The following is a 23,111-nucleotide window of genomic DNA, read 5'->3' on the forward strand; positions in this document are numbered from 1 at the left end:
GTATCTGTGCCAAATGTCATGTTTAATGGGCCCCAAAGAAATCTATTGGTGCAACATGTAGAGCGCATTCTCTTTAAAACACGCTACATCACACACTCCTGTCTATCTAAAACAGTCCCTCCCTACCTATCAGAAGCTATTCACCAAGCCTCCTCAAACAGACCCAAGCAAATCCAACACTGCAGCGAGCTTGCAGTCCCTGTCTTCAGAAGACACAAAGCAGGAGGCTCCAGCTTTGCCGTACTAGCTCCTAAGAACTGGAACGTGCTACCGCCCACCATCAGGAAAGAGACATCCCTCACATCATTCTACAAGGCTCTTAAAACACAACATTTCCGTTAGCCCCCCCAGCCAAATGTTTACATTCCTGCACCGCTACGTCTTTATCACACCATTGTACGATATAGTGTAACCCTTTATACAATCTGCTGTTATACCGTAGCTGACTATGTAAATGGTTATACTGTTAGCTCACTATGTAAATTGGCATTCATCTAAGTATCCTGTAAGCCCTTAAGCCGCTGGTGCTTTATAAATCCAAATAAATAAATCAAGTAAATAAATGTACAGATGCCATGGCCAAAGGCCATGGCTAAAGGGCCCCAAACTATTGGAGCAATATGTACAGTAGCCACGGCCGAAGGCCATGGCTAGTTGGTCCGAGGAAACCTATTGGTGCAACATGTACAGTTGCCAAGTGCCATGGCAAGTGGCCCTCAAAGAGACCTATTGGTGCAGCATGTACTGTGTCCACGGCCGAAGGTAATGGCTAGCATGCTCAGAAGAAACACATTGGTGTAACTTTTACAGTTTCCATGGCTGAATGCCATGGCCAAAGGCCATGGTTAGTGGGCCCCAAAAATAACTATTGGTGCAACATGTGCATAGGCCATGGCCAAAGGCCATGGGTAGCGGGCCCCAAAGAAACCTATTGGTGCAACATGTACAGTCGCAAAGGGCCATGGCAAGTTGGCCACAAAGGGACCTATTGGTACAGCAGGTACACTGTTCACGGTCGAAGGGCCATGGCTAGTGGGCTAGAATAAACATATTAGTGTAACATGTAAGTTAACACGTCCAAATGCCTTGGCCACTGGCCATGGTGGGCCCTCAAGAAACTATATTATAACAAAATCCTTGAAATTCAGTGAAACATTTTTAGTTAGGAGATAGTTAAGGTGATCAAATTTAATGTCCAAAATACATATAAACAAAAGTGTTGACATTCAGTGAAAAACCGTGGTTTAGAGAGTTATGGTGATCAGATTTAGCGCAACAAAACCCCTGAAATTCAGCAATCACATTCAGAGCAAGTTCACCTTAACTAGGTGCTCCCTGTTGCGCAGTGCATGACCACAATGATGACATCACAGATGATAACAATGGTGACATCATAATTGACATCACAGATGAGATCAATAAATACATCACATTTAAAATTACTGAAGTAAGTTAGAATATTTGTGTTGACCTCTTTTGAAACATATTTTATTTTATTACACTTAATAATAAAATGACATTGAACAATACATTGATAGAGAAGTGCGGAATGATTACAGAGAATTAATTTGTAGGACTTATCAACTTATCACAGGGAGTGAAACACAGGATGCATAGTTAAGGTGGACTTGCTCAAAATGTGGTTGCTGAATTTCAGGGTTTTTTTGTGTCAAATCTGATCACTTCTCTTAACCAAGTTTGTTTTGGTCACCTAATGTATAGATATATATGTGTGTATATGAACATGTGGGATTTATATAGTGTATGCCTGGATAACAATCAACAGAGAGCCCACTAAATAGGATCATTCATCTGATTAATGAGACACAGAGGACTGGGAATGGGATAGTTCATGGAGCAAAAGAAGTAGTATTTATAACATAGGTCCTTAGCGACCATGTCTGGCAAAATCATTAGGGAATAGAGATATATTCCTATAGTAGCTCTCACATTGACAAGGGATTGCATGATTTATTTGTCAAAACAGTACATTCCATCATTGGTATCTAATAGATTACTCGAACGTGGTGCATTAATGACACTTATAGAACTCTGGCATTACAATGGCACTACCCTCATTTCTTTGCTCTGGTTGTTCTGATGCTCCGTTGCAAACTTCTTTTCATTTCGTCATGTTGCAAACGCGTCTTCCATTCAAGCAATATCTGAATATTTCTTAGATCTAAAACATGGATTCCGAACTTCTGCTATGTGTGATTCTCCAATTAAATCTAATCATTTCACTCCAAAACAAAACATTTCATGTGATAAAACCTAGATCCGTCTACACTACATGTTAAAGTGTTTTCACTTGTGTTGTTCCTAAACGTCAATTGCCTCAACAGTAGTCACTATAATCTGTGAAGGAAGCATGCCTTCATTTCTTAAAAGAATACCTTTCTTTATTTAGAAGCTGCATTTCATAAGCGAATTCCTACGGGTTACAGCTTTATGTAAACGGGTTGTATCTGCATGCAAGTAATTGCTGACGTGTTTTTCTTTTTTTTTAGATTCAGATGAATGTGCTATGTTTGGGACGTGTAGTCAAACATGCATAAATTCAGTTGGGTCTTATGCCTGCCGCTGCGCGGAAGGTTATATCTTGCAGTCTGATAACAAATCATGCAAGGCCAAAAATGGTGAGTAATCGATCATTTACATGCTGTAAATGAAAACAAATGAAAAAGACTTTAGATTATATTTTACATTTTTTCTTATTTAAATTAATTGTTTTAAACATGTGTATTTATGTATTACATATTGTAATGAATGCATTGATATGGTTTTGTAATGAATTTGAAAGGTTGATTAACTCAGTCAACCAAATACATTTTTTTTAAATGTAATATTTGTATATTCGAAGAATATTCATGATGTACTTGTTTAAAATGGCAGGGAATCTCACACAACATGGCTAATAATCCTATGAACGAATGCCATTGGGTTTCACCCTCAAGCAGACATCGGCATATTCTTGTGAAGATGGCATTCCAAGTGCCAGCAATCAAAATGGTGCACACAGCCCTCTTTTTTCACTACACAAGAACAAGATTTGTAGAGCTTAGTATTTTTGAGGATGTACAAGGGAGTGTTTCAGAGGGGAGGGGAAGGATCATGAGGCAAAGGAATGGTTGCAAAAATCAGCAATGGCGAGGGTGTCAATGTGGTCCTTGATGGTTTTAGAGGAACAGAGATGAACCTGTTTTGACGAGGTTTTCATAGATCGGACTTGTCTAGTGACCTCATCAGGGGAGAAGAGAGGAAAGGAAGAGAAGGAGTGAGCGGGGTGGTTAAAGGGGGGTTAGCAAGCAGAGACTGAGGGGGGATAGGAAGGGGAGGGGAGGAGAGATGTCCTTGGTTTTTGAGATAAAGTGTGAGGCAAGGTCATTGCAGAGAGCCTGAGAGGCAAGAGGATGGGTAGAGACTGCGGAGGGTTGGCAAGCACCTTGCAGATTTTGAAGAGTTTGGCCGAGTTGTTAGATGCCGCAGAGACACAGGCTTGAATGTGGACTCTCTTTGTGGTTGGACAGAGAGTCAGTATGCCTTTGGAGAAGGCAACAGGCCTATGTCGCCTCCAGGGAACACTGTGCAGTCCAACCCGCCAAAGCTGAAGCGGGATGCAGACCACAGCGGGAGCAGAGGGAGAAGGATTGGAACCTCACCCAGAGAGTTGTTGAAGCCTGAGTGGGATGCCACACAGCTTGAATCGGAAAACAAGGTATGGGTGCTGCCTGGGTCCATCAGAGCAGCTGATGAGCAAACAAGGGGAGCCTAAGGAGGATAGGGGACCTATTACGAACTGAAGCTGATAGTATATGGGTCAAGGATCCTAAGACAAATATAAAGAAAGAAACATATGCCTCATCAGTAGACACTTGTCAGGAGAGTAAACCAAGTATCCTGAAAATCCAATACAAACGTTTCTGGGATCCAAGTGAACCACATGGGAAAAGACAAAGTAAATGGGTCAGGGATCCAAAAGATATACAAAGACAAAGCTAGGATAAGGGGGTCTGAGACTCTGGGAAAATCATGTAGAGAGAGATTGAAATGAACAGCGTGCATATCCTATGTGTAACATTACCTGGCAGTGTACACCAGGTCTGTTCAATTGGACATTAAGTAAATCTGGGTCAGAGAACCACTGATGAACACACCAGGGTCTGCCACCCCTATGAAGGATGGTGAGGACAAAAGCAGAGCACACATGTCAAGGGCCCATACAAGAGTGAAGAAACAATATAGTCCAGGAGCTGAGGCCCAGTGCAAGTCAGGGAGAGGCCGAGTGTATGCAAAGGGGTCTGGGACCCACTCAGAAGTGAAAGGAGTTGAAAACCAAGTCATGGAGATCCCAAAAACAACCCAGAGGGATCTGAGACCTGTGGGAAAAAGAAAGAGACATCTTCTGGAAGTGAGTTCTGTAGTCAAATCTGGCAGGCTAGTGCACCAAACCTGGCGCTACAGTTTTGAGTTGGAAGAAGAAACAAGAGGAGGAGACTTTTGCACCCCTCACTGTTGATACAAGGAAGTTATATTTAGGTGACACCCAGATAGTCAAGCACATCAAACAATGGTTTGGTGAAAACATTGTAAAGCGTAAGTGATACGCACAACCCTTGAGGGACTCCGCATGAGACCGGCGATGGGGTCGCAGATGCAGTGGGTGAGAATACTCTCATTAGTCTATTGTCCAGGAAGGATCTGATCCAGTTAGTGGCGTTTTCTGAAAAATGGGCAGCCGATTTCAGGTGTTGGCATAGGATCTGGTGATTGACCAGATCGAAGGCTGCAGAGAGGTCCAGGAGTAGTAGTAGGGCTAGTTTGCCATTATCTTTTAAGTCCTCTATTTGAGTTTTCAGATCTAATAGAGCTGTTTCTGTCCCGTGCCTGGGTCTGAAACCAGATTGTCTTGTGCCAAGTAAGTTGTTTGTCTCCAGATACTTCTGTATCTGGAGGTAGGCCGCTCTATCTAAGATTTTTAGGAGGAACTGGACCGTGGTGATCGGTCTGAAGTTGGTCGGTATAGATGGATCAAGTGTGGGTTTCTTCAGCAGTGGGATGACCCATGCGTCCTTCAGATTGTTGGGAACAGTTCCGGATTGAAATGAAGAGTTGATGAATGTGGTAATGAAGGGAGCAAGGTCGTGTGCGGATTCCTTGATGATAGATGCAAGACAGGAGTCCCCTTGGCAGTTGGAAGGTTTGAGATTACTGATTATTTTTTCAACCTCCGGGATAGTAAGAGGATGAAAGCTGAATGGAGGCTGGGAGAAAGTGGTGGACGTTTGAGGTGCAAGTGGTTTGGAGAGGAGAGAGTTTTGTTTGGCATTGATTTTGACTTGTAGGGTGGTTATTTTAGAGAGGAGAGCATTTTGGATACTATTGCACCAGGTGCTATCTTTGTTGCAGGTATCTGGTATAGGTGAAGGGGATTCTAATTCTTTGAGAATTTTGAATAGCTCCTTCGTATTGGATTCAGCTTGCGAGATACGCAGGTTGTAAGTTTCTGTTTTTGCCTGTATAATCGCTTCCTTGTAATTAAGGGATGTGATGAAGAGGTTATCTTTGTTAGAGGCACAAGGGAGACTTTTCCAGAGTGATTCCGCCTTACGTTTTTCTTTGCGCAGGGCTCTGAGGTGTGGAGTGAACCACGAGTTCAGGTGAGCTCGTTGTTTAGGTTTCCTGAGTTTAAGTGGGGCTATGGTGTCAATAGCTTTAAGCAGAGTTTGGTTGAACAAGTCCACTAAGACCATAGGGTCATTGTATGCTGTGGCGCAGTTGTTTAAAATAGGTAGGTTGAGCGGGAGTAGCTTGTCCCTAGTGATGTCCTATTTATTCCTAGTGGGAATAGAAGGGGCTATAGTAGGTTTAGAGCTGGGAGAGGTGGCTGGTAGCTGGAAAGTAATGGCATGGTGGTCGGACCAGGCACAGGCTGAGTTAGAGCTTATTGTAGTATTACAATTCAGGTCTACGATCCAGTCAAGCGTTCTACCTTTGTTGTGTGTGGGTTCAAGGTTAGACACAATGCTTGCAATTTCTGTGGCCATAAGATCCTTTGGGTCAGACAGTCCCAGATTCAGGTCCCCTAGCAGCAACACTTGTGAGCTTGGCTTAGTATTGTTGGATAGGATGGTCGTAATGTCTTCTGCAAAGGAGGAGAGGGGACCGGGTGGTCTGTAAATAAGGTGAAGTGATGCTGTATTGGTGGGTGAGAGTGAGAGTTTCACTGATAGAGATTCAGCTGATCTACAGTGAGTGTTGGGGATCGGTCTCATGTTGATATTGTCCCTATGTATAAAGGCGACGCCACCACCTTTGGATAGGTTGGATAAGCGGTAATTTCTGAGGATAGAATATCCGTCAGGAATAGCGAGGGATAGGAGCGGGCCAGAAGCAGCATGTAGCCATGTTTCTGTGATAGCAATGAAATCGAGGTTCTGGGTAGTGATGAGGTCAGAGATATCTAGGGTGTGAGCAGTAAGGGATCTGGCATTGATAAGAGCACCTTTGAGTTCTTTAGGTGAGGTCGTGAGCGGTTTAGGTGAGGTCTGAGTGGAGGCACAGGGGGTGTTGGTATGATGGCGTTGGGCACAGGGTATACGAGGCAGTCTGGATCTGAGTCTAGCATTCCTGAGTGGCAGTGTGCATGGTTGGTTAGGAGGGGGCTTGGTTGCGAAGTGTTTGAGCCACAGTGTGGGATCGTTAAGGTAAGGGTTAGGAGAGAGTGTGTCTGTGCAGGGGTTGGGTAGTGGTGATGTGCTGTGATGCATTATGGTAGAGTATGCGCAAGAGATGTTTGTTTGTTTGTTTGTTTATTTATTTATTTGTATGGCGCACCTTACCCAGGGGCAAGGGGTGCAAGTAGGTCGGATGGGCGTTACTCAATGGGCCTTAGCTAAAACTAGGATGGATAGGAGAATGCCTGCCGGGGACAGGAGCAGCATATCCACGGTGTTAAGATAACTCTGTGGCAGGGGCAATACAATTATATCGAGTGGTGAGGCCTAGTAAGGGTACAGGACAATAGTGCGCTAATGTGACTGGGCGATGAGCATAGGCTGGTTTACAGGAGAGGGTTTCAGTATTATAGAGGCTTAGATACGGGTGAGGCAGCTAGAGCATGTGGCGCAGCGTGTCAGACACAGTCAAACAGGCAATCATATTATGATAACAGGAGTCAGAGTCATAGGCTGGAATATAATACAGAGGTATGTCATAGGCAGGATTATAGAAGCATGCCAGCAGGGAAATGTCACTAATCCCTTAGTAGGATCTAGTTACGTGGCAGCGTGGGCAATAACAGCATAGACGCACGTAGAGCATACCTAAGGCAAGTTAAAGTGCAAATAGGCGAAATATGGCTTTCAGATGGCAATGAATTGTCAAGCGAGATACATAGCAGCAGGGTCCTTCTAGGTTTAAAAGACCCAGTGTGGGCTTAAGTGCACTGAACAGGAGGCAATAATGCTAATGGCAGCAGCAGCAATGACCATCTAAATTCAGAATGACAATAAGCATGCAGTATACAAACAGACAGGAGCAGTTATAACAGCTAATTCTTCGAGTTGCAGAGTTCCCAGTTATGTCTGTTGGGAGAGTGAACCAGACTTAAAACTAGATTTGGGAATGTGTTACTTTGGACCTGTATTTAAAAAGTTACTCATTGTATTTTCACACCACAAACTGAACTTTAAAGGACTTTAGCTGGAACAAGAGGAGCCTCCTTCTGGATCAAGAAGACTCCCAGTTTTTCAAAGTTCAGCTTAAGGGGCAGAAACTGGTTTGGGCACAGATCTGTGTACATGTTATTTTACAAGACATCCTGACAGATCCCTTTGTGTTTTTGTTGAGGTAGGACAACCCCTCATAGAAATAGGGCACAATCTTTTTTTTTCCTTTTCTTTAGTTTTATAAGAAAAGTCTTTGCCAACAAGCACACCATAAATGAGTCAGACTCATGCTTTTACACACTTACAGAATCCATATTTTGTAAATAAGATGAAAGTGACTGCCTTCATTTTCAATGCCAGACTTCACCGGAATGCTTCTATGTAGATACATATTTTCTTTCAGCCTTTGTTAGAACATTTGTTCAAGTGTATTCACTTCCTTAGAAATACAGAAGCACACAGTCTAATGAAGTAATCATAATCTATGTTTGCAACTTTATAATTGTAAAGGACTGTCTTTGTTAGGTGATTAAGTTTAACTGAATGGCAAGTACATGCTAGGCCCAGTACATCCTTGTGTTTAGACCACTGCATATGTTTTTAGTGACATGTTGAGAATAATTTGTATCTAAACAAATGTTATGGAGACTTCAGGAGGCACACATATCCTGGTAGCTTAAGCACATAGCTCCCGGACCAACGGGTGTCCCAGTAGACAGACCCCCCACTCTTGACCCCCATGGCAGTCGGTTCTGGTACTGTGTAGTGTCCAAACATCCTGGGCGTATAGGTGGCCCAGGGGAATCATAGTTATTCAATAGGAAATTCTCCTGTGCTATAGTCTTTACCTACCAACAAAGTGCCCCTAGGCGGCAGCGTCCCTCTGGAGACGGAGAGCTGCCTAGTTCTGAGAGCTAGAGGCACACCATGAAAGGAGGCCCAGAAGCCTATATTTGTAGACTGTGTGTGGCGGGGGATTCTCGACAGGGTGTGAGGGTGCCTGCTAGACAGCTCGGCCCCTTGAGAGCAGACAGAGCTGCTAGGAGGAGCCACAGTGCTGCACACCAGGACCAGGAACTCCGGGCCAAAAGTGTAGGTGCCATAGTTAGGTGACAGCCCACTGTGGGGCTTAGCAATTGAGTGAGTGGGCCCTGGGAGCTGGTGCGTGCTGGTGTATAAATGGCACTTGGGGCAACAGGAACTTGGAGTGGAGGGATAAGGCACATATGCCAGTACTGCTTGAGTGAAGTGGCCGTGGGCCTGGGCCTGTAGCTGGGGTGTGTGGCCCCCTGGCATCGGCTAGGGGCGTGTGCCCACCCAGCACTGTGGACTTAGTAGAGGGCTTGGTGGAATGAGGCAGCATGAAAGGGACACTGATTCCACACACAGGGGGGTTCCCAGTCCTGCAATTGCAGTGTAGCTGGGACCCCATTGGTGGAAAAACAGAGTTGGGATGGAGTTCGATGTGGAGCATTGCACAATACGACCACTTTGAGGGGTTTTCCTGGGGCAGGAGCCCCAGCGTGAAGCGCAATACTAATAATGGTGCGGGTCATCACAGCATGGCCATGCTGGACATGCAAGGGAACTGAGTTCACTCTTAATGGGGAAGGGCCCTACTGGTTGGAACTGGTACCTTTGGAGACTGCTGTTTATTGCTCGAATTACAGTTACATGAAAGCCTCCAGGAGACCTTGAGGAGTCACAGTACCTGGATTCTAATATTTGCAGGTTCTGGGTGGGAGGTGGCTGGGCTACCCAGAGTGGGGTCTCCCTTCCTCCATAGGCTGGGATGATTTGAGTTCTTGCAGAGGCGGCTCCATGAGTGTGAGCCCACCAGATATATTATGGCGGAGGGGAGAATACCCAATGTCCACAAAAAGGGATTTTGCCTCTCTACTGGAAGAGATTTGAGGGATGAGAGCATAGATAGGGGACATATGGAAGGAATCAACGTCACCGGATCTGCATGACTTTCCGTCGAGGAAAAGTCTGTGATGGAAAAGTTTGCATGAGAAATGTGCGAACCACAAAAGGTTTGCACATTTCCCATCCAAACACGCATCTACAAACCCACATCCCCACCAGCACCCACAACACCCCCACAACACACCCCAACCCACACCCTTAACACACCCCACCCACACCCCCAACATACCCCTATCCTACTTACATCTCTTTTATGTCTGTCTCCCTGTGGTGCCAGTTCCCTCTTACTTCCGTGATCTGGAACCAATGGTGCAGGGTCCTTTTCTTTTTTTCTTTTTTTTTTTTGGGTGCTGCGGGGGTGTCCCCTGCAACTCCTGCTCACTATAACACACAGTATAGTGAGCGAGGTTTTGCGGAGGACACCCCCGCAGCCCCTGTTTTTTTTTCAGGTGTGCAGCGGGGGTCTCCCCCGCAACACCCTGCTCACTATACCACACAGTATAGTGAGCCAGGTGTTGCGAGGGACACCCCCGCAGCCCTGCAGTCTTTTTTTTTTTTAATACTTACCTACAATGCTATCACCAAAGGTTCGAACTTTTGGTGTTCGAACCTTTGATGGTAGCATTTTTCAGACTTTTTGTACTGTCTGACCTTTTTTTTCAGTCCGATCATACAATTCCAACTCATCTACTAAATGCTCCTTCGTGGCTAGAGAGTTTCGGAGGATGGAGATGGATGTGGTTTTTTTTCACGAGATACGGGTTTCCCATGGGGAGGAAAGAATTGTGTCCTGCAGGCTAATTGGACAGGCATACTGTGGGTCGGGAGACACCAGGAAAGGTGGGGTAGGGATTGTATTGCATAAGTGATTTAGGATGGTGGAGGAGATGGTGTGGATGGGTGTGAATGGGAGGGCACTGGTGGTGGCGAGACTTATTAAAGGTGTGAGAATCACCTTCACAACAATGTACGTCCCCAACCTGAGAAGGTACAGGACACCCTATTTTGGGGGGGGCTTAATCTGTGGGTGGATATTGACTAGGGCAGGCGGGCTCTGAGCCAGTCAGGTGCGGAAGCCTCGGTGGGAGATGGAGAGGGTATGCAGGAGGTGTTGGACTATCAAGAATTGTGGGATGTGTGGTTTTTCATTCAACCTCAGGAGAGAGGTGTTCCCTTGCACTTGCTGCCTCATGAGGGAGCTGTGGGAGGTGGCTCTGGGCTCTGAGATAGACCCAATCAGCTCATCGGATCACAATCAACACTACAGCTAAGTCAATGCCTAGTCTGGGATGCTGAGGAAAACCCTTATTGATGTATTTTTATGTCCAGTTCAGTTCTCTGGATGACAACCCTTGTATAACACCCCCCTCTTAGAATCCCCCTGACCCCACTGAGCCAAGAAGTAGGTTTGTTTTGCAAATTAAAAGGTTTATTTGAACATTTAAACAATATATATATATATATATATGTATATATATATATATATATATATATATATATATATATATATATATATATATCATATATATATCACACTTCTATAAATAAATTGATAATGGATATTACACTTGTGAATATGAGCAGTAATCAGCAAGAGGTAACTTATGAATAGGAACAGAAGAATAAGATGGGAAAGAATGCTTTATGTGGTTCAAGGAAACACAATGATGATTGAAATGCAGTACAGAATATAACTTGATATGGCTTCAACAAAAGACAATGTAATCACTTTTCCTTGACAATTCACTCCCCCCCTATGCAATGTAAGAAATGGAAGGAGAGCACACAGTCTTCAAGAATCCCAACAAAATGCAATACGAAATGCAGTTCCCCCCCAGCAAGCTTAGAGGAAAACAGGTAGAGGTTTGAAACACAGGCCCAAAATGCTTTTAAATGTGATGGCAATGGATGGGAAAATGTGCTAACTGATTTTAATTCCCTCTAGAGATTCAGGGTGAGTGGGAGATGCTTGTTGGTATTAGTTCAGGCTCACTTTAGCAATGCTCTGTGAGTTATTACCAGGTTGCAAACAGATTTTAACAAAGGAAAGAATGGAGCTGCTTTTTTGACAAGTGGAGAAATTGAGCCAAATCGCAAATCGCGGTAAATTTTGCGAGTGCGTGAATCGTGACTGCGGTAAAAGTATAATGAGTCGGTTCTAGGTCTGTTGGAAAGCTTAGATTCTAAGCTTTCAGAGGAAACTTAAATCTCGTTCCTAGGACAAACGGTTCCAGAGATACGGACGATTTAATAAAGGTAAATTTTCGGATTTAAAGTAAAACTCAAATGACAGGTGACAGCTTGCAGATGCAGAATTGACAGGTGACAGTTGTGCAGCTTTACAAATGACAGATGACACAATTTCTAGGAGGCTGTTCTAATTAGGTTAAAATAGTTTGGATTACAATATTTTAACTAAGAGATTGGTTCTGCACAGTTCTGCTAGGTACTCACAATATAAATTTGAACTAGGCCTCGTCACGGATCTGGTCAACACGTCTGGCGGCGGATCTGTCTGCTCGGCGGGTCAATCAGGCACCGGTTCTGCTCACAGCGATCCGGATCTCTGGTTCTGCTCACAGCGGTCTGTTCTGCGGTTCCGGCAAAAGTTCTTGGCACAGAATTCAAACAGCTCGCTCGGCTGTGGAATAGTTTGCAGATGATTTTAAGGATGCTGAGGCCTGCTGAGAAAAGTTCTCAGTTTGTGGGTTTAGGCCCTTGCTTTAAGTTCTGAAGTAAAGTTCTGGTCTTTGGAGATTGATGGATGTGAAGTCTGGAGTCTCCCGGCAGAGCGTCCCGCAGAAAATGGAATTGAATGTCTCTACTTGTCCCAGCAGTCTCTTTTTATGTGTTTTGGAAGTGGGTGTGTGCCTGGCATAACTGAGCCTGCCCATCTCTACTTGTCATTGGCCCAATTCTCCCCTCTCCCATGATTGGGGGAAGGAAATGGATTGTCATCATGCTGAGGTCTGTTTATGGCTCATAGGATCCTCCCCTGGTCAATTTGCCCACAAATCTATATTTGATTCAAATAGACATTTCCCAGGTACACAAGTGGTTGACATCACATGTACATATTACACCTTGCTTAATGTAGTCTCTGTTCCGCCTCTGGTGTTTCATTCAAAAATGGCAACTTATTTTCGATTTTAGTGGGTTGTGCAATATGGGATTTTCATCCGAAATTATACAAAGGTACATTTCCCTTCCACATATATCCCAGTAACTTTCCATGTCTCGAGCTTAAACACATTGTCTACAAAATTCATAATTAGCGGGGTTTTGCCCCACAACATGGAACAAATTGGAGTTTGGACTCAAATCGTGAGGGCATTTTTCAAACTGAGACTCTCAAAGTTGTACATTCCTGTCATTTGGTTACAATAAGTTATCAGAGTTTCTATAAAATATATATTTGTTGCAATTCAACTCCCCAAAGTGTTTGGGTCCATCTCCAGAAGTCTGGGTGGGTCAATGATCACATGTCTCTCCTTGCTGGCAGAGGGCTGTTGACAGGGAACACTCAAAATTAACATACCCCATTCAACAGAAAGGGGCTATTGTCTCTCTCCCCCAGGCTGAAGGGGAAACCCCCTCCCTCTCACTCAGAAGGACCATGTGATATCCTGCCTCCTGTGGTGAGTCTCTGGGGTGTTAAGAGTTCTCAGCCTCTTGGCCTCTGGGAACAGCAGGTGGCTAAGATTTTCAATTAACCAACAAGCTTTGAAGTCCCTGCCCCTCTTCCAACTCCTAAATACAGTTTCCCTGTCAGAGTTTAGACCGCTAGCGCCGCCTTGGGGAATTTGTCGGTACTGAATACATTTTTGAGTTGTCTTGAATTACTGCATTTCAATAGAGTGGTCTTTTGCTTGATAGCATAGGACCCTAGCTTAACATTGTTTTCATGGCATCCTTACAGTAGAGTAGTGATGTGGAACCCCCCACAAGAAGGTTGTATCTTTGGAGTGGTTCTCGTGCCAACTGCGCAGTTCTCCTATTCTGGCGTGAATGTGGGCGGCGATAGCTCATCCCCACATCCACCCAGTCTATTGATTTAGTTTGTTCTGGGATAGAATAATGGGCGGCGACAGCTCATCCCCACATCTACCCAGTCTATTGATTCAAAATGGGTCAAAACCTTTGACAAGGTGGAGAATGGATAGAGGATGTGTGATTTAAGAGGGTTGAGCTGCTGCCACTACAAAGGGGAGGATAATCTGCAAGGTCCAGTTTCTGAAAACATTGGAGGGGACATCTGTGAGGATTGTGTAGAAGATTGCTTCCTTCTATGAGGCATTGTATGAGGGAATGGGGCCCCAAGATAGGGAAGATATGGAGGCTTACCTGAGGGCTGTTTCCCTTCTGACATTGACCAGTGAGGAGGCTTTTTTGCGGATGGACGCCCCTATCACCCGGTTATGTATAGGAAAGGCCCCGGGTGAAGATGGATATACCCCGGGTTTCTATACATCTTTTGCGAATGTATTGGTCCCACATATGGTGAAGTTTAATAATTCTTTGGAACCGGCCGGGTGCCGGACTCATTTTTGAGGGCCCTTATATCAGTGATACCAAAGGAGGGCAGAGATCCCCAGTTTTGTGGGTCATATCGCCCGATCTCCCTTTGGACATGAAAATATTCACAATGGTGTTAGCTTCAAGATTGGACGAACTCATGGTGCGAATGGTCCATTCAGACGGGGACAACAAGGGACAGACGCAATGCAGAAAACCTTGCATTTAATCGACTAGGCCCGCGGGGAAGGAGGTAGTCCTAACTCATGGCGGTGGATGCTGAGAAGCTATTTGACAGGGTAGACTGGGCCTTCCTGAGGGTGGTCCTATGCAAGCTTAGGCCAGCGAGCGGATTCCTGCAAGGCGATATGGTGCTGTACTCTAGTCCAAAGGCACGTGTTGCAGCGAACGGATGGCTATTCCGGTGATTCGGGTTGGGGGATGCAACAGAGATGCCCTCTGTTTTTGTTCACTCTCTCCCTGGAAAGCCAGCCCAGAAGCTGCGGGACGACCCATGAGTGGTGGGGATTGAAGTGGGTTTAGTGGAGTACACATTGGAATTATACGCAGATGATATGTTGTTACCCAGGGGGAACCCCATAGCGTCAATTCCGGCAGCGGTGGAGTTGATAGAACAATATGGAATGTTCTCTGGCCTCAAGAGCAATAAGGGTAAATCCCTCTTGTTCCCGTTGGGCCTGATAGAGGAGCGAGTCTGGCAATGGCTGGCCTCTTTGAGTATGGTGATTTGGGAGGACCAAGTGCATTACCTGGGAATAACGGACACCAGGGATATAAATGGCTGTATGAGGTGTACTTTCCGCCATTGATACAGAAGTTATACATAGACATGGAAAAACAGGGGAAGTTTCATGGCTCGGGAGACTTAACGCTATCAAAATGAATTTCCTCCCACAAATTCTATGCCCCTTTCAGATGCTCCTTATTATGGTACCAGAGTCAACATTTTGGGAGATGAAGGGTTGTCTTCTCAAGTTCGTGTGCAAGGGGAGGAAGGCCTGGGTGGCGTACAATATCCTAGTGCTGCCGAAGGAAAGTGGCGGGTGGGTTTCCCTGACTTCTTCCTTTATTATAGCGCTGTGCAGCTCAGAATTTTGATCCCACAACTTAGAGAGAAAGCGAAGTGCCAGTGGGCAGGGCTGGATAATATCCATCTTTGGCAGGCCACAGTCGGGGAATGGCTCTGGGTGCAGAGGAACCGGATCCCGGTGAGGATTAGGAAGCACCCCATCATGGGGGCCATTTAGGGGATATCTGGCGGAAAGGGCCAAAAATAATGGAGGTAATGTCATGGCATTCTCCATTGAGTGATCTGTGGGTGCCGGGGGGTGAGAAAATATTTCACAAACCTAGATAGGTTTCAGAGCTAGTTTGAGGCAGACTTAATGAGAATTGGGCAGCTGTGGAGGCAGGTATTTTATCTCTATAGTGGAGTTGGAAGAAGCATTGGGGGTGGGTGGTCTTTTAGTGTTCTTCTATCTGCAATTAAAGAGAGTAGTTACACAGGAGGCCTGGAAGGACAGAATACAGAGGTGGCTTGCAGCAGTGGAGAAAACCATGGACAAACAGAAATGAAGGGGTTGATCTCCTCCCTGTATGGTGGGTTGGTTGAGGCAGGGAAGGGGGACACAGAGCGGCTTCAGAGGAAATGGCAGAGGGACCTGGGAATGGATGTGGATGCACCTTTGATGCGCAAACTTTGTCATAGAGCACATAAGGTCTTGATTTCAGCCAAAAACAAGCTGCACATAATTAAGTTGATGCACCTGTGGCAGTATGACCGGTTTCCTTCCCAAAATGTTCTCAGGGGTAAGCCCTCTCTGATGGAATGAGTGTGGTGCATAGGCAGATTATTGGCACATGTGGTGGGGTGTGAGAGGGTCTGGGTGTTCTGGGAGAAGTGCATGGGTGGATTAAGGAACTGGACATAATTCCCTGAGCATCAACACAACTTTTAGTGTTTGGGTTGGAGGGTATTGGGGGAATACAGTGTTCTCCCACACCTGGCCCATGTTTTTTTGTAAGCAGGGAAGGCCCGTCTGGCAATGCATTGTTGCTCTCAGAAAAAAGGAATAGTTAATCACTAACAGCGCCTATCTGTGGAAGGGGTGCAGACGTAGAGGTTTGAATGGGCATATTCAAGGCCAAGGGTATGCCGCCTGAAGGGCTGATGACATGAATAAGGACATGATGAATGAAGGAATAGAATAGTGTTTTGGCAGTGATGGTGCAGTGGTCTTTGAATGTCCTGTCTGAAAAGATAAAGGGAGATCCGTGGCCCATGGAAGGAGAACTGATGTGTGGGCCAGTTGAATAGCACATGACTTCTAGAGAATTGCTTGGGTCAGATGGTGGTGCTCGCCTATACTGGGGGGAGGAATTGAGGGGACAACAAAGTTGGAGATGATGCGCCTTGGCCAATATTTGGTGGCTTATCAGAGAATTGTAATTATGTACTGGTTGTAGTTTACTATATAACATGTTGAAAACGAATAGTTTGAATTAAAAAAATAAAACAATAGTTATTAAGAAAACATAAAAGCACAGTTTTCAGCCTCATCACATTCATTTTCAATTACAGAAAAAAATCAGTTTTTGAACAGTCCTGAAAACCGCTTGGCATAGTTGGACCAAATGAGAAACAATTTGGGCAAAAATCATTGCCTTAATTTCCTTGACTCGTTTGGGGTAAATCCATCCAGTAGTTTTCAAAATATGCTACAAAGAACTGGGTGCCCCTTCAGAAATGAAAAGCCACTCAAATTGTTGTGCTGCATGTCTATAATTCCTGCGATATTACCACAAAAAGCCACAAATGAAAGAACTCAAAACACTATTTGTAGGAGGTAAAGGTATGTCATCAAAATTTCGAATGAACGCCCCCATGACCTTACATAGTCTAATAACATTCTCTTCTGTTTATGCAGTCCATTCCTTAGGAACACTGATTGTTTTGAATGACAGCGCTTAGATCGCCTGGCCGATTTGCTCAATGCAAGTGATTCCCATGATATTACTGTGAGAAGCCTCAAATAAAAGAACTCAAAACTCTATTTCAAGGAGGAAAAAAGATGCCATCAAAGTTTGGAATGAACTCGACCTTCGAGTCTAATAATTTTTTCGACATCAGAAAGAGACTCAAACCCCTTCTGCTTATATAGTCACTCCTTGGGGAAAACTGATTGTTTTGAACAACACAGCTTAGTTGGCCTGGCCGTAGGTGCTATTTATATACCAATGCCAATAGCAATTACAAGCGCAATAGCAGTAGCAATCACATCAGGCTAGAGGTTGGCAGTGGGAAAGAATACACCATGAGAAGTTGTGGATTTGGCGGTAGATTGGGGATCCAGTTACGGGTAGAAAATATTTGGTTTATCAGGGGAAGACCATGTGAATCTCACAAGAATACAGCAGCAATGCCACAAGACACACTAAGAAATAAATGTGTGTCACATGCATCAATGAGTTATAGCCGGTAATGCGAGAGGGTAACAGACAGAAAAAGTAGTTCATTGGAGTGAGGGGCCTTCAAAAAAGAAGGGGGTCACATGTTGAGTGCATGTGAAGATGTGGAAAATGTTATAATTACTGAGCAATATTTCCTGTTGTCGTGGGACTCTGCGAAACTTCACTAAATCGCAGGAATTTCTGTTATTGTTAATGTGATATAATCATGGGAATAAGGAGTTAGTAAAAAAAGGTTTATCACCTGCAGTGCCTACACCTACTGGGCAGGGTGCAATGGGTGTTTCATAACAAATGTATGGTGTGACATGGGAAGTGGCCACGGCCGAAGACCATAGCTAATGCGGTCCAAATAAACTATGCAACTTGTTTGATCATGGTCACTGGCTATGGCTGGAGGCCATGGCTAGTGGGCTCAAATGAAAATTATTGGTACAGCATGTACAGTGGCCATGACAGAAGGCCATAGCTAGTGGTCCCCAATTAAACCTGTTGGTGCAACATGTACAGTGGCCATTGCCAAAGGGCATGGCTAGATAGCCCAAAAGAAACTTATTGGTGGCCGTTGCCACTGCCCATGGCCAAAGGCCATGACTAATGGACCGTGAAGAAACCTATTGGTGCAACATCTACAATGGTCATGGCCAAAGTCCATGGCTAGTGGGCCGAAGAAACATATTGGTGCATGTATAGTGGCCACGACCAAAGGCCTTTGACAATGGCCTTGGCCAGTGGACCAAAAATAAACATATAGGTGCAACAAGTACAGTGGACACGGCCAAAGACCATGGATAGTGGGCCCCCGAAAAAACTATAGCATAACAAAACCCTTGAAAGTCAGTGAACAATCTTTATTTACGAGAGATTTCAAAGTGATTAGATTTAATATGAAAAATACATACTAATAAAACCTTGCAATTTAGTGAAAAAAAGCCTTGGTTAAGGGAGAATTACAGGGATTATAGTTTGAAAAAATACACCTTAACTATGCTAAGAATTTGACCTCAATGATGACATCACTAATGGAATCACTGATGATATCACTAATAACATCACATTTCTTTAGATAGGCAGTGGGACTGGGGTTCAAAAATGTAACCACAATGCACTCCTCCCTTACTATTTTTGAAGTTTGTCCCACCTGGCAAACCCTTCTTGCCATAAGTATTTCTTGGGGTTTATTGCAGGACATATCAGTTTCATATTCACCCTATGACTAACTTTGTTAACCAAGGAGACAGTTGATTCATCATTGCCATGTGGAAGTTCTGGAATATCAATTGCTATGCCAACTAGCGGAGCCAGCGTAGGAGGAAGGTTGAGTGTCTATCTGTGTTCAACACTGATACAGTCTTTTTGGTTACCCTTTGAAGAAGACACTTCACTGGAAATTAATTGGACTGTATTCGGGCAGTAAGATCTGATTTAACACAAAGTAAATCCTTTCCCATAAGTAAAGAGTCATTTGCATTACCATTAGCGGGTAATCAGGGAATAAGAATGCTAGTCTTGGTCGAGGAATCTTTGGAGGGTCAACCCAATAGTGAATTTATCTCCATGAGACTGTTCCTGATGTCCTGATTGAATCACCCATTATCGCTAAGGAGCCCAAAATGGATTGTTTGAAAGAAACTGGAGTCTATAATAGGGCTTCATTTCATATCTAATAACTCTTCCATAGATGTAACATCCATCACCAGGTGTACCGTTGTATGATAGCAAAACCTCTCGAGTCAAATGTACTCCCTGCTCCTTCGATATAGAGGGCTTTGTGACAATAATTCAGCCCAATGATACTACTGGGTTTTAGGGCAATGGCAATAGTATAGCAACGACTATGGAGACAACATTTGGTCCCTCTCTAGATGCACGTATGGTGCTGCCCTCTGCTCTCCTGGAACCAGTGCCAAGCGAAGCAGCCTTGCAAATAACACTTAGGTCAATCCTCCTTCCACTGATTGAGAATGAGATGTAGACTGACTAGTATTACCAATTGTAGCATCAGAGGGTAAATGGCAACAGGGACCTTACCTGGGTTCTCATTTACCAGGATATGCTCCTCTATCTTGCCTGCCATCTCTTGTAAATAAGAATGTAACAGATATTGGGATATATTTTTTAATTTCCCTGTACATTTTTTTTTCCTTCCCAAAGGCCAATTTTGACTTCCTTAGCCTTGCTTTTCAACATTTCTTAGGAATTGCCTCTATAAATGCATGTGCACGAATAATGTTGAGGACAATAAATTAAAAAATCTGTAAAAACCAGTAAATGGTGTAGTTAAAACATGCAAAAATGCAAGTAAAAACTGATTGGACATTCAAAATGGTGATGGATGAAGTCTCAAACCAGGAGAGGAATGACTGATGGATTGAGGAGCTGCCAGATGCCCGTCTATCCCCCCTCTCCAGACACAAATTAGTGCAGCCGTGGCCAATAGCACAGTAAACTGCCAAATGAGACAATAAACTCCGATAATCCTAGATATTTGTCACATGACAACAAAGATTGTCATTAAAATCCAGCAACCACAGGACACAGGCAACACCTGACACCTTACTTCGATGCCCCTCCCTCCATTAGTGCCTTACTTGCAGAATGGTAATACTCCAAACCTCCAGCTAATATTAAGGAGCAGAGCTTGTAATGCAAAACCTCATGTAAGGCGCTTTATCCAGTGATAAACCATCATCACCCAGCAGTAATGGATCAGGTGAGTCAGGTTAGTGACCCTTTCCTCTCTCTCCGGACTCAACAAAAGTCGACTTGTTGCAATTGATCTACTTTCAGCCAAGCTGCACACTAGCTATACATTGTCTCCAGTTCATGCTTAGCCCTGAAGATCCGGACAATCCAAAGATAAATCCAAGTTAGAGAAAAATGCAATACAATCTAGCCACACAAAGCACCGGAAGCAGAAAGCAGTTTGTATCAAAAGGTGTATTATTTTCAGCCTTGCAATGGGGCTTTTGCACCAAATAGAACATGGCTCGACACCATTACAAAGAACTCAGTGGTACTATACAGGAACTACTCAGGCTTATTTCACAACCCTATACCGCAATCCTGTTCACCTGGCTGCAGCCACCAGCAGCAGAATAGCAGGGAACAGCCCTCCCCACATCGACTCCATCCGCTTTTGGACTGACAAATGCTTTTAAGCAGCAGCAGCTGCGAGCTCCCAGTACAGGCAGTGAGCAGGAAAACAGCCCAGCCTACATCTGCCACATGCCTGCCCCGCATCAGTGCACTACAGTAAGTATTGAGTACCATAGGAAACCCCAAAAATGAAATGCTTATAACATTTCACTTATATGACAGATGTAGGCCACCCTAAATTGAAGATTGTGGGGAAAAAAAAACATAAAAAAGAAGTTATTAAGAAAACAAGAAAACGCAGTTTCGGCATAGACCCTTTCAATTTTCCGCTAGAGGGAAAAAGGGCAACCTTTGCTCGAGCACAAAACCAGTACCGATGGATGGAATTGGACCTGGTACAAAACAACTTGTACATGAAGCTTTGACTCGATTTCCAGTGGGTGACTGGGGTTAGAGCAGTAGTTTAAAAAAATATATATTTTACAGAGAACGGGGTGCTCTTATAGTGATATCTCTCATGGTGCTTTGTAACAGAGTGAATTTTCAGGACTGAAAAAATGCAAGAGATAACTGCAGCAATACCCACAATTAGCCAAAACCAAAACATGAAAAAAATGCCTTTTGGAAAGGATGAAAGTATGTCTGGGTTCGCCTCGAGACGCGCCAATTTACAAAAGTAGTCAAACAAGCAGTGTTCATAGGCAAGAAGTAGTGCAGATTTATTTTGGGCCCAGATGCAGCTGGGACACCTATATTAAAACAGATCGCAGAACAGAACTGTGTGAAAAGACGCTGTCATAGAAACACCCCTAAATCTAAAACTTTTATAAGACTGGAGCTAATTAACATTAGTAACTTTGCAAATTGAACAAATCTCCCCACACCAAGCTGATTGTTGCTTGCACATTATACCCTTATAGAAAAACATAAATCATGTTATGTAATTGGGTGCACAATCTTCCCACACCACCCTTGATTATAATTTGTGACATCACAATACAACCCCTAACTCCAATATTATAATGACAATTAGTTTAAATATTTGAGATGATCAGTGGAACTTTATTCATCTGTCCCGGTCTTCTCATGTAAGTTCTCATGAGAAACACTCTCCACCATGTCACTGTCAGAGCCTTGAACCACGGACATACTGCTATACTAATGTTGCTTATTAAGAACTCTTCAATCTTCTTCCCAGGCGAAACGTACTTCTTCTTCCCAGGCGAAACGTACTAAGGGGCAAATTGAAACTGCTGTGGTTCTTTCTAAAAATCTAAAAATCATACTTCGCAAATCATTCTGAATTATAAAATGGCTATGCCCTCCTTGCCTATTGGCAGGACCCATCGGCTCTAATCGGTGACCTCGTAAAAATAACAACTATTGTTTGCTTCTTCCCATACCAGCCTGGGATCATGGGACCTGCGATGTGTTACCAGCCACTGCGACTTTGTTGCAGATTAATAAAAAGCTAACACACATTTGCTGCAAAAGCACGCTGTAAGGCCTATTTACCCTGTTTCAGCCTACCCATACGTTTCAGCCTACCCATACGTTTGGCTATACTTACCTGTCCCCTTGCATTTCTTTTATATGTGAATTACATTTATTTTGAGGTAGACTTGTATAATGATTAAAAGGAGCCCGCTCCCCTTTTACACTGCTACTCTTGCAATAGATACGTGCGTACCTTTTCACCATGCAGAATTGCATTTTTGTTGCAAAAGCATGAGATAACATCATGCTGGAGGTGGGGAGGGAGAATGAGGACACCATGTGAAATTGTGGAGTATAGGACACAAGAAATTATGAGATTGCCACAAATAATTTTTCCAGTAACTGTGCCCATAGTGGTATGTATACATGCGGCTACATGTTGCTGTGAATAAAAAGTTGGAAAAAGTCATTTGGACGGGGGAAACAGTTATAATAACATTAGGCTAAAGGTGGGGGGGTGCCATGTCAAACTGTGGTGTCTAGGATACCAGAAATAATAATATTGCCACTTTTACGATAACTGTAGCTACAATCGTATGTCTACACGTGGATATATGCAGGTGGCCATAAATAAAAAGTTGGAAACAGTCAATTGTAAGGGGAAAAGTAATAATTACATCAGGATTGAGGTGGGGAGGGGTAAAGAGGACACTGTCAAATTGTGGAGTCTAGGAAGCAGGAAATAATAATATTGTCTTGAAGGAATTTTTCTGATGCCGCATTTACAATTGCTTGTATGCCAGTGGCTATTCGCTGTGAACAAAAAGTTGGAAAATGTCATTTGGAGGAAGGGAAAGTTCTAATGACATCAGACTAGAGGTTGGGAGGGTGAAGAGAATTGTATGTCAAATTATGGAGTCTAGTATGCAGGAATTAATAATATTGCCAGGAAGGGATGTTTCTGATAACCGT

General features: G+C 44.0%; 1 protein-coding gene across 3 annotated transcripts in view; it reads left to right on the plus strand.

Moving 5' to 3' along the window:
• LRP1B (LDL receptor related protein 1B) overlaps nt 1–23,111 on the plus strand; it is a 4,835,697-nt gene that overhangs the window by 1,574,403 nt on the left and 3,238,183 nt on the right. For all 3 annotated transcript variants that reach the window (XM_069616528.1, XM_069616527.1, XM_069616526.1), the window contains exon 5: nt 2,511–2,639. In XM_069616528.1, coding sequence (XP_069472629.1) covers nt 2,511–2,639 — 129 coding nt within the window. The remainder of the gene's footprint in view (nt 1–2,510; nt 2,640–23,111) is intronic.

Source organism: Ambystoma mexicanum, chromosome 9 (assembly GCF_040938575.1).
Source record: "Ambystoma mexicanum isolate Mex_15411 chromosome 9, UKY_AmexF1_1, whole genome shotgun sequence".
Lineage (NCBI taxonomy): Eukaryota > Metazoa > Chordata > Amphibia > Caudata > Ambystomatidae > Ambystoma > Ambystoma mexicanum.